The sequence below is a fragment of the Procambarus clarkii genome, chromosome 11 (assembly GCF_040958095.1).
Source record: "Procambarus clarkii isolate CNS0578487 chromosome 11, FALCON_Pclarkii_2.0, whole genome shotgun sequence".
Classification (NCBI taxonomy): domain Eukaryota; kingdom Metazoa; phylum Arthropoda; class Malacostraca; order Decapoda; family Cambaridae; genus Procambarus; species Procambarus clarkii.
Genome location: NC_091160.1, coordinates 30,599,460 through 30,611,263, shown reverse-complemented (window position 1 = coordinate 30,611,263; position 11,804 = coordinate 30,599,460). Strand labels below are relative to the sequence as shown.

The 11,804-nt window shown below is 47.2% G+C and overlaps 2 protein-coding genes across 3 annotated transcripts in view; both read right to left on the bottom strand.

The window, feature by feature from the left end:
- Nucleotides 1–4,829: 4,829 nt before the first annotated feature.
- On the bottom strand, nucleotides 4,830–5,393 carry LOC138363640 (uncharacterized). The gene has a single exon (XM_069323010.1). The coding sequence runs from the start codon at nucleotides 5,391–5,393 to the stop codon at nucleotides 4,830–4,832; it is 564 nt and encodes a 187-aa protein (XP_069179111.1).
- LOC123751784 (protein turtle homolog A) overlaps nucleotides 5,241–11,804 on the bottom strand; it is a 275,677-nt gene continuing 269,113 nt past the window's right edge. The window contains exons 15-16 of one of the 2 annotated variants that reach the window (XM_069322450.1): nucleotides 10,368–10,752; nucleotides 5,241–5,356 (exon numbers count right to left, since the gene is read on the bottom strand). In XM_069322450.1, the coding sequence (XP_069178551.1) occupies nucleotides 10,369–10,752 (384 nt within the window). In that variant the 3' untranslated portion in view covers nucleotides 5,241–5,356; nucleotide 10,368. The remainder of the gene's footprint in view (nucleotides 5,357–10,367; nucleotides 10,753–11,804) is intronic. The other variant, XM_069322451.1, reaches the window with a different exon arrangement.

Genomic DNA, 11,804 nt, shown 5'->3' with positions numbered 1-11,804 from the left:
TACACAACAACATGCACATCATATTGTGCAACACTGTACAAGGTTTACGTACCTGTACAGTTTACATGCTGCTATACCCTCTCTACCATGGTCTACCATGGACCATCACTCTCCATACAAGGCCCGACATTTCTTATACAAGACGTCCGTTCTACTAACTTGTAAGAGGCATGTTAGGCCTTCTCCTCTATTTACGTCCAACATTCACTACACAGTTCACAAACAAATTTGTATTTTTTATTTTTTATTTTTTGGTTCACGGGCCCTCAATTTATGCTTGTTTAACAAGTCACTAGTTTATCACCATTGCCCTGAATTAATGCTTGTATAACAAGCAACTCCTTATGTTCTCAAAACATAAAAATTCCTCTGTTACACACCTGGAAGTTCCTCCTAGTAAGTCAGTATACAAATATATGTATAATGTGACGCAAACATTATTTTTACAGACGAGAACATTATGCCTTTTTTTTCTCAGACTTAACGAGAGACATCACCACTAAGACTAATCAATCATAACATGGTCTTTTTGTATATAAATTGTTTTTGATATTCAGTGGGCTTGCACAACTAGGCAAGCTCAAGTTGTTTTGCATTACAGCCTTGCAATACAAGGCTGTTAAGGGTCCGTGTGTCAAGGGTTCTAGCGAGTGTGTCTCACCTGTCAAGGGGGCTATATTTACTCTCCAGGTTCAAGGGAGCTGTGATGGCAAGCACTCGCCATACCACGTCCAGCAGCTATGGATCAACACTCGGCGTGGAACAAAATATTACGCCAGAACAAATATATATATATATATATATATATATATATATATATATATATATATATATATATATATATATATTCACTTATACATAATAATTTTCCTGGCAATTTTAATCACAGGATTGATAGTCAGGTTCACTCTTTATAACTAAATTTTGCTTTAATTGAAAACGAAAATGTTTAAGCAGCCTGTGATGGAACGACTTTTTTCCCCCTCGCTCTTCTCCGCCTGAGGCACCTACACCGTGCCAGTGTAGACGACGCTTATATTAATTCAATTATACACACATGTCCACAGTAGCGAATGTTGAACAGATGGCCTTCCGATTCCTGGTAAACCTTTGCAACACGCGCCTCCCCACGCCCACAAGTAACGACTCCCCCCCCCCCTTCCCCACGCCCACACTCCCTGCAGCCACCATTTGGAAAATGGAACGAAGTATTAATGAGACAGACACAATAGCTGTCAGCGGCACATCATATCCCACGGTCGTCGTCGCCTTTAAATCAACACAATAACAACAATAGTTGTCAGTAGTCATGACCGGATGTTAGCACTGCAGACGAGAGGTGCAGTGCCAGAGTTGCCTGTGTCGTCCAGTGCCAGAGTTGCCTGTGTCGTGCAGTGCCAGAGTTGCCTGTGTCGTCCAGTGCCAGAGTTGCCTGTGTCGTCTAGTGCCAGAGTTGCCTGTGTCGTCCAGTGCCAGAGTTGCCTGTGTCGTCCAGTGCCAGAGTTGCCTGTGTCGTCCAGTGCCAGAGTTGCCTGTGTCGTCTAGTGCCAGAGTTGCCTGTGTCGTCCAGTGCCAGAGTTGCCTGTGTCGTCCAGTGCCAGAGTTGCCTGTGTCGTCCAGTGCCAGAGTTGCCTGTGTCGTCCAGTGCCAGAGTTGCCTGTGTCGTGCAGTGCCAGAGTTGCCTGTGTCGTCCGCCTGTGGTGCCACGACAAACGCATCCCAACCGCTACACAGAGTTCTCATTGGTTCACAGCTCGTGCTCCGAGATCTAGTCTAGAACGTTAGATTGGTTTATGGGAGAAGCGGTTTGTTGCCGCTTGGTGGAGTGGCCAAGCCCGCGTGTAACCCCATCCCGGCCAAGACCGCGTGTAACCCCATCCTGGCCAAGACCCCGTGTAACCCCATCCCGGCCAAGACCGCGTGTAACCCCATCCCGGCCAAGACCGCGTGTAACCCCATCCCGGCCAAGACCGCGTGTAACCCCATCCTGACCAAGACCGCGTGTAACCCCATCCCGGCCAAGACCACGTGTAACCCCATCCTGACCACGACCGCGTGTAACCCCATCCTGACCACGACCGCGTGTAACCCCATCCCGGCCAAGACCACGTGTAACCCCATCCCGGCCAAGACTGAATGTTTTTGAAGTCCAAATAACATAATTTTAACAACCAAGACATAACATCATGTTAACATAACATGACATCATGTTAGCTGAAAGTTATCATAACATCGGGTTAACATGACGCCAAGTTAACACGACTACTAATTTAACCGTAACGTCACTCTCCTCATGATCACCAAGGAACATTTAGGAGAGAACATGAAGCGCCATTCTGAAGATAGCAAGACATAGCCATCGGCTGCTATCACGTGATACATGTCCTAGCTCACCCTCCCCCCTGTGTCCAGCTGCCTATAGTGTGTGTGGCACCCCTTGTGTGTAGTCTAGAACCCCTCCCCCCCCCATCCCTGTGTCCAGCTGCCTATAGTGTGTGTGGCGCCCCTTGTGTGTAGTCTAGAACCCCTCCCCTCCCCCCCACTGTGTCCAGCTGCCTATAGTGTGTGTGGCGCCCCTTGTGTGTAGTCTAGAACCCCTCCCCCCCCCCACTGTGTCCAGCTGCCTATAGTGTGTGTGGCGCCCCTTGTGTGTAGTCTAGAACCCCTCCCCCCCCCCCACTGTGTCCAGCTGCCTATAGTGTGTGTGGCGCCCCTTGTGTGTAGTCTAGAACCCCTCCCCTCCCCCCCACTGTGTCCAGCTGCCTATAGTGTGTGTGGCGCCCCTTGTGTGTAGTCTAGAACCCCTCCCCCCCCCATCACCCACCTGCCGAAATAATATGTATAAAACTAATTATCAAAAACGAGTTATCAAAAGACATTATTAAACGCGATGACCAACAGCAATACACCATCAAACGTCACTAATTATCTAATGTGATTATCAACCGTAGCTAATTATCAAAAGTTAGACACTAAAAAAAATACTTATAATAATTTTGATAATTCTCAATTTTATCAACAGAAATTATCCTACATAATTATCAACAGTAAGTAATTATCAAAAGAAGGCACCAGACCTTAAGACTATGGAGCACCGTCTGTGCTACCGAGCAACCCAAAAAGCTCATGATATAATTACAAATGGCAATACGAGAACAAAATGACAGTAGACGAGCATCATCGCAGAGGTTCGATTAGTCAAAGGACAAGGAACGTTGCAAAAGCAAAGTTCCCATTCACCCCCCCTTGAAAATTAGGACATTCTAAGCAAGTGGAAGAGGGCCACTATCAGCGGGACTATACAGTATGGGTAACGAAGGTGCAGGTCTATTTGATCCATTGACTACCCTCGCGTTGAATGCGTGTAGATGCTAATGCAGCCTAGCCAGAGCCTTTTCCTAACGTCTATTTTCGTTAGAGGAAACATTTAATGCTCTGGCGTTTATTACCTACGACCAAGACTTGTGAACTCTAGTGTGAATATCGTAAGACGTCCGAGCAAGAAAGCTGCCTTCGGGAGATGGGAAGATAAGACGTCGGTCGTCTGTGACGACGTTCGAAGCTACAAAAGAAGAACTTAACGATATTAATCATCCCAATCAACTAAAAATGGTCAAAAACGACGTCTCACTCACATTATTCATTCACAGAAATATTATATATAGAGTTTGATGCTAATATTGTCAACATTTGAGCCGGAAACTGCAAGTTAGCTCCATTAATAGTTAGATAAATCACTGGAACGTGAGGAATTATGAATTAATTGACACTGTGGGTATTCTCTACCTCTATTGTGGTCTCCCTACCGCTAGTGAATTTATAGTAATGACAGACATATATGAATTTATTGACATTTTACTTTCCTATTGATAGAAAAATGACAGGAGCCAACACATTAATTGACATGTGGGTTTGTCTCCATTTTGCCCTACTAATTGCTGTATTCCACGAGGGTAATTCCACTGAACAATTGCTCTTTTAATCCTATTTCTATTTTTAGTTTTGTCATTTTTTGTCATTTATACATCACACGATTAGTTATTTTTAGCATAATTATTATATGTGTGTGTGTACCAAAAAATAAAAGTATATGTTATATATATCATATATATTTTATATATGTAATTTATTAGTTTAGTTTTTATTTATTTTACACACACAAAGCTAACTTATACAGACTTCATCTCCGCCTTTGAAAATGTTGACAAGGCTCAACGAAACGCATCTCAGTGTGAGGCCATACATAGCTAAACTAAACATTCGAGAGTTGTTTACAAAACTCCTCAAGTGAATAAGAACCTCACCAATACCGAGAAGACCCGTGTTGCAAATCATTGATTCCTCCCCCCTTTATGTCAGAGTCATAAACATGTGGAAAAGAAGGCGGCAGACCATGATGCGAGCCAACTTCCCCGGGCCGCACTTGCGAAGCCAGTCCATCTTTCCTCGTCCATGGCGGCTTTACCTGTGTCCCACCGACGCTCCGACACACACACACACACATTGCCACGTCGATGGACGTGGAAGAGGCAGCGTGGTAGGTGTACCAGCCGTGCGGGAAAGCAGGTGTGATAATCTTCCCAATCCCAAGATAATCCTGAAGGGATATTACTCCTGTTGATAGTCTGACCTGATCACATCTCACTGAACCTCATCTCATGGTCGGCGTTCGCTCCTAATGTTGGTCCCGTTTGGCGCCTTGTGTTGAAGAGTGAGCTCCTTTGCGTGCGTGCGCGTGCGTGCAAGACTAGTCATCACTAGTCATCAACACAAGAACCATCGTTGGTATTCATCAAACAGTATATCCGAGAAAAGATATACCTCTATTGTTATGTAATATGGTTATGTTGACCGTTGACACGGCCGCTGACGTGACCGTTGTCACGGCCGCTGACGTGACCGTTGATACGGCCGCTGACGTGACCGTTGTCACGGCCGCTGACGTGACCGTTGATACGGCCGCTGACGTGACCGCTGACACGGCCGCTAACGTGACCGTTGACACGGCCGCTGACGTGACCGCTGACACGGCCGCTGACGTGACCGTTGACACGGCCGCTGACGTGACCGTTGACACGGCCGCTGACGTGACCGTTGACAACGGCCGCTGACGCCACCGCTGACACGGCCGCTGACGTGACCATTGACACGGCCGCTGACGTGACCATTGACACGGCCGCTGACGCCACCTCTGACACGGCCGCTGACGCCACCGCTGACACGGCCGCTGACGCCACCGCTGACACGGCCGCTGACGCCACCGCTGACACGGCCGCTGACGCCACCTCTGACACGGCCGCTGACGCCACCTCTGACACGGCCGCTGACGCCACCGCTGACACGTCAGCTAGCAGAACTGTGGAATAATACAACATTAAGCCATCAGAAGCCATCACCGCTGTTCCCAAGCCTCTAGCAACCCAACATGTCTAATCCCATGCAATATAAAACAGCAATGCACAATGCAAGTCACAACAACGTGATCAAACAACGTAAACAAAAATAATTACGCGACTTAATCGCACCAACGTCCTCCACCCCTGATAACGTGGCACAGATACAGTAATGTACCCGCACAGATACAGTAATGTACCCGCACAGGTACAGTAATGTACCCGCACAGGTACAGTAATGTACCCGCACAGAAACAGTAATGTACCCGCACAGATACAGTAATGTACCCGCACAGAAACAGTAATGTACCCGCACAGATACAGTAATGTACCCGCACAGATACAGTAATGTACCCGCACAGATACAGTAATGTGCCCGCACAGGTACAGTAATGTACCCGCACAGATACAGTAATGTACCCGCACAGGTACAGTAATGTACCCGCACAGATACAGTAATGTACCCGCACAGATACAGTAATGTACCCGCACAGAAACAGTAATGTACCCGCACAGAAACAGTAATGTACCCGCACAGAAACAGTAATGTACCCGCACAGAAACAGTAATGTACCCGCACAGAAACAGTAATGTGCCCGCACAGATACAGTAATGTACCCGCACAGATACAGTAATGTACCCGCACAGATACAGTAATGTACCCGCACAGATACAGTAATGTACCCGCACAGAAACAGTAATGTACCCGCACAGATACAGTAATGTACCCGCACAGGTACAGTAATGTACCCGCACAGATACAGTAATGTACCCGCACAGATACAGTAATGTACCCGCACAGATACAGTAATGTACCCGCACAGATACAGTAATGTACCCGCACAGATACAGTAATGTACCCGCACAGAAACAGTAATGTGCCCGCACAGAAACAGTAATGTACCCGCACAGATACAGTAATGTACCCACACAGATACAGTAATGTACCCGCACAGAAACAGTAATGTGCCCGCACAGAAACAGTAATGTACCCGCACAGATACAGTAATGTACCCGCACAGATACAGTAATGTACCCGCACAGAAACAGTAATGTGCCCGCACAGAAACAGTAATGTACCCGCACACACATCACTGTACCCCCCTACTTTGTAATCACCCCTTTAACCGATGGGGATCAAAGGTTATGTTGCAATAGAGCTTCAGACGCGCTCTATTGACACGGGTCTGAGGCTCTACGACGCTGTTTGTCCCTGTGAGCAAGACTTAATAGTCGAGGCGCAAATCTTAAAGCGTTTCCATACACTGTGGTGGATGGAAGTGTGTTTGAAGGAACCTTGTTATGGGGCGCAGGAGTTAGGGGAGGGGGAGTGATGGGGGGGTGTAGGAGGCGGTGCGGAGTGGGATGTGTACTCATCTATTTGTGCTTGCGGGGGGTTGAGCTTTGGCTCTTTGGTCCCGCCTCTCAACCGTAAATCAACTGGTGTACAGATTCCTGAGCCTACTGGGCTCTATCATATCTACATTTAAAACTGTGTATGGAGTCAGCCTCCAAAACATCACTGCCTAGTGCATTCCATCCGTTAACTACTCTGACACTGAAAAAGTGCCTTCTAACGTCTCTGTGGCTCATGTGGGTACTCAGTTTCCACCTGTGTCCCCTTGTTCGCGTCGCACCAGTGTTGAATAGTTTATCTTTGTTTACCCGGTCGATTCCTCTGAGGATTTTGTAGGTTGTGATCATGTCTCCCCTTACTCTTCTGTCTTCCAGTGTCGTAAGGTGCATTTCCCGCAGCCTTTCTTCGTAACTCATGCCTCTTAGTTCTGGGACTAGTCTAGTGGCATACCTTTGGACTTTTTCCAGCTTCGTCTTGTGCTTGACAAGGTACGGGCTCCATGCTGGTGCCGCATACTCCAGGATTGGTCTTACATATGTGGTGTACAAGATTCTGAATGATTCCTTACACAGGTTCCTGAACGCTGTTCTGATGTTAGCCAGCCTTGCATATGCCGCAGACGTTATTCTTTTTATGTGGGCTTTAGGAGACAGGTTTGGTGTGATATCAACTCCCAGATCTTTCTCTCTGTCCGTTTCATTAAGTACTTCATCTCCTATTCTGTATCCTGTGTCTGGCCTCCTGTTTCCACTGCCTAGTTTCATCACTTTGCATTTACTCGGGTTGAACTTCAACAGTCATTTGTTGGACCATTCACTCAGTCTGTCTAGGTCATCTTGTAGCCTCCTACTATCGTCCTCAGTTTCAATCCTCCTCATAATTTTTGCATCATCGGCAAACATTGAGAGAAACGATTCTATACCCTCTGGAAGATCATTTACATATATCAGAAACAGTATAGGTCCAAGGACTGACCCCTGCGGGACTCCACTCGTAACGTCTCGCCAATCTGAGACCTCACCCCTCACATGACTCGTTGTCTCCTGTTGCTTAGGTACTCCTGTATCCAATGGAGTACCTTCCCTTTCACTCTAGCCTGCATCTCCAGCTTTTTCACTAGCCTCTTGTGTGGCACTGTATCAAAGGCTTTCTGACAATCCAAAAATATGCAGTGTGCCCACCCTTCTCTTTCTTGCCTTATTTTTGTTGCCTGGTCGTAGAATTCAAGTAACCCTGTGAGGCAGGACCTGCCATCCCTGAACCAATGTTGATGCTGTGTTACAAAGTTCTTTCGCTCCAGGTGCTCCACTAGCTTTCTTCGCACAATCTTCTCCATCAGCTAGCATGGTATGCAGGTTAGGGACACTGGCCTGTAATTCAGTGCCTCCTGTCTATCCCCTTTCTTGTATATCGGGACTACGTTAGCTGCTTTCCAAATTTCTGGCAGTTCCCCTGTTGCCAGTGATTTGTTATACACTATGGAGAGTGGTAGGCACAGTTCTTCTGCTCCTTCCGCTAGTATCCAAGGGGAGATTCCATCTGGGCCTATAGCCTTTGTCACATCCAAGTCTAGTAAACACTTCCTTACTTCCCCGCTGGTAATCTCAAACTCTTCCAGTGGTTCCTGGTTAGCTATTCCCTCTCTTATCTCTGGAATTTCTCCTTGCTCTAAGGTGAAGACCTCCTGGAATTTCTTATTCAGTTCCTCACACACTTCCTTGTCGTTTGTAGTGAATCCTTCTGCTCCTATACTTAATTTCATAACCTGTTCCTTTACTGTTGTGTTTCTCCTGATGTAGCAATGCAGCAATTTAGGCTGAGTCTTTGCCTTGCTTGCGATGTCATTTTCGTATTGTCTTTCTGCCTGTCTTCTCATCCTGACATATTCATTCCTGGCATTCTAGTATCTTTCTCTGCTCTCCAGTGTCCTGTTATTATTACAGTTTCTCCATGCCCTTTTACTTTGCTGCTTAGATAGCCTACATCTCTGATTAAACCATGGGTTTCTCATCTTCATTTCACTGTTTTCCTTTTGGGCTGGAACAAACTTGCTTGCTGCGTCCTTTCACTTCTGCGTGATGTAGTCCATCACATCTTGGGCCGTCTTTTCCCTGAGCTCTGTTTCCCATGCTATATCTTTTAGGAATTTTCTTATCTCCTCATGTTTCCCTTTCGGTATGCTAACCTTTTGGTTTCGGTATCCCTCCTCGAGTTCAATAACCCTTCTTCAATCAGGTACTCAAGCACCTGTGTGTGTGTTTACTAGTTGTGTGTTTACTAGTTGTGTTTTTGCGGGGGTTGAGTTTTGCTCTTTCGGCCCGCCTCTCAACTGTCAATCAACTGTTTACTAACTAACTACTAACTTACTAACTACTTTTTTTTTTTCCCCCACACCACACACACACACCCCAGGAAGCAGCCCGTGACAGCTGACTAACTCCCAGGTACCTATTTACTGCTAGGTAACAGGGGCACTTAGGGTGAAAGAAACTTTGCCCATTTGTTTCTGCCTCGTGCGGGAATCGAACCCGCGCCACAGAATTACGAGTCCTGCGCGCTATCCACCAGGCTACGAGGCCCCCCCGTGTGTGTGTGTGTGTGTGTGTGTGTGTGTGTGTGTGTGTGTGTGTGTGTGTGTGTGTGTGTGTGTGTGTGTGTGTGTGTGTGTGTGTGTGTGTCTGTCTGTCTGCCCTACTGATAAACATCCGTACAGCCTCAACATTCACATACACGAACGCAATTTAGGGAACATCGCCAGCAAGATAATAATAATTGAAGAACACGAAGGATAACATATATGTGTGTGGACGGATTGCAAGATCAACGATACTGTGAAGGTCAACCTTGCAAGAAGCTATAGACCGCCACAGCACCGACCTGGCTGAGCTGGGAGATGCTCACTACACTACAAGGAAGAGGAGGAGGAGGAGAGGGAGGCTCAAGACTGAAGTCTTATCAGGGTCAAGTCTTATAAAGTCTTGTCTTATCTTATCAGACTCACCCAAAACAAGACTAAGAGGTAAAATTGAGACAAGAAGACATTGCTTTTGTTTTTCTAAGGTACAGAGGCCAGCACTGGGTCCACTATCATAACATACTAGTAGATTTAACAGGAGCGAGGTTTACTTCCCTAATGACCCTCAATTAAGACGGTGGTAGATCTAACAAGAGCCAGGTGGGGCCCCTCACTCACCCTACAGGGATACTTATAGACCTAACAAGAACCTGGTAGGGCCCCTCACTCACCCTACAGAGATACTTATAGACCTAACAAGAGCCAGGTAAGGCCCTCATTCACCCTACAGGGATACTTATAGACCTAACAAGAGCCTGGTAGGGCCCCTCACTCACCCTACAGGGATACTTATAGACCTAACAAGAGCCTGGTAGGGCCCCTCACTCACCCTACAGGGATACTTATAGACCTAACAAGAGCCAGGTAGGGCCCCTCACTCACCCTACAGGGATACTTATAGACCTAACAAGAGCCAGGTAGGGCCCGTCACTCACCCTACAGAGATACTTATAGACCTAACAAGAGCCAGGTAAGGCCCTCATTCACCCTACAGAGATACTTATAGACCTAACAAGAGCCTGGTATAGGGCCCATCACTCACCCTACACGGAGCTCTCCTTCTGGCTAGCAATGAGTGGCACCGTCGCTTCATGGTCACTCGTGTAAGGATCGCGTCTCAGTGAGTGCCGCCGGACTATCGCCGTCGCAGAAGGCGTCCAGATTGGCTGCTGGGCTGCCTGTGGGTGTCCCGCGGGCGTGTGGTGCGGGTGGTGGTGGTGGTGTAGCGTGGGCGTACTGGAGGCTGGTAGCGTGTGCTGGTACGCCGAGGAGTGGTGCTGCTGCTGAGGCGCAGGGTACCGCGCTCGCTGCTCAAAAGCTGCGTACAGGACGCGCTGTGGCTGGTGGCAGTGGTGTGGCGGTGCTGCGGCAGCTCCAGGTAGGAAGAGCTCGGTGTAGTGGGCGCTGCTGCCGCCCACACACGCCTGCTGGGAGGAGGAAGACACAGGGGAGGTTAGTTAGGATCGGTGATGCAGTTTGGTTCGGATTAAGGTCTTTTCAGCAGGTGCGTAACATCAGAACATCAGACAACGACTCGTCTCATCTCTAATATTTACGTCAAACGAATTCACCTGATCGGATACGTTATTCTGTCCGATGCTCATGTCCCATTACCATCCCTGACCTGAGAGTGACCTCCAAAGGGCATCAAGCATCTTAACAGACGTGTTGAGATGAGCGTTCTCGAGGTCTCTCTAACAGCCTCCGAGAGACGAGGCTAAAAGTGTAATTGACCCAACCGGCACACGGCAAAATAAATCTTACTGATGACCTAAGAGGTCATGATAACGGAATGGCTTATCCAGAACCTTGCCAACGGGGCTCACACCCTCGAGTGACAACGGTCTGTCGCCCTCGAAGACAATTATCAGACTAACAAACGAATGACTCTCACTCAGCTCAAATTAAAAAAAGTTAGGAACGATGCTTAAATAATTTTTTTTAAAGCTTCAAAATCGGTAACTTTCATAACAGTTGCTGATTTGTGATTGTTAACGGTAAAATATGGATTTGTAATTAAATTTAGCGGCCACTTCCGCTCACCGATGCCCTTGTGTGCAGCTGGGTGTGTACTCACCTAGTTGTGCTTGCGGAGGTTGAGCTTTGGCTCTTTGGTCCCGTCTCTCAACTGTCAATCAACTGATGTACAGATTCCTGAGCCTACTGGGCTCTATCATATCTAAACTTGAAACGTGTATGGAGTCAGCCTCCACCAAATCACTTCCTAATGCATTCCATTTACTAACTACTCTGACACTTAAAAAGTTCTTTCTAATGTCTCTGTGGCTCATTTGGGTACTCAGTCTCTACCTGTGTCCCTTGCTCGCGTACCACCCGTGTTAAACAATTTATCCTTGTCTACCCTGTCAATTCCTCTAAGAATTTTGTAGGTAGTGATCATGTCTCCTTTTACTCTTCTGTCTTCCAGTGTCGTGAGGTGCATTTCACGCAGCCTTTCCTCGTAACTCATGCCTCTTAG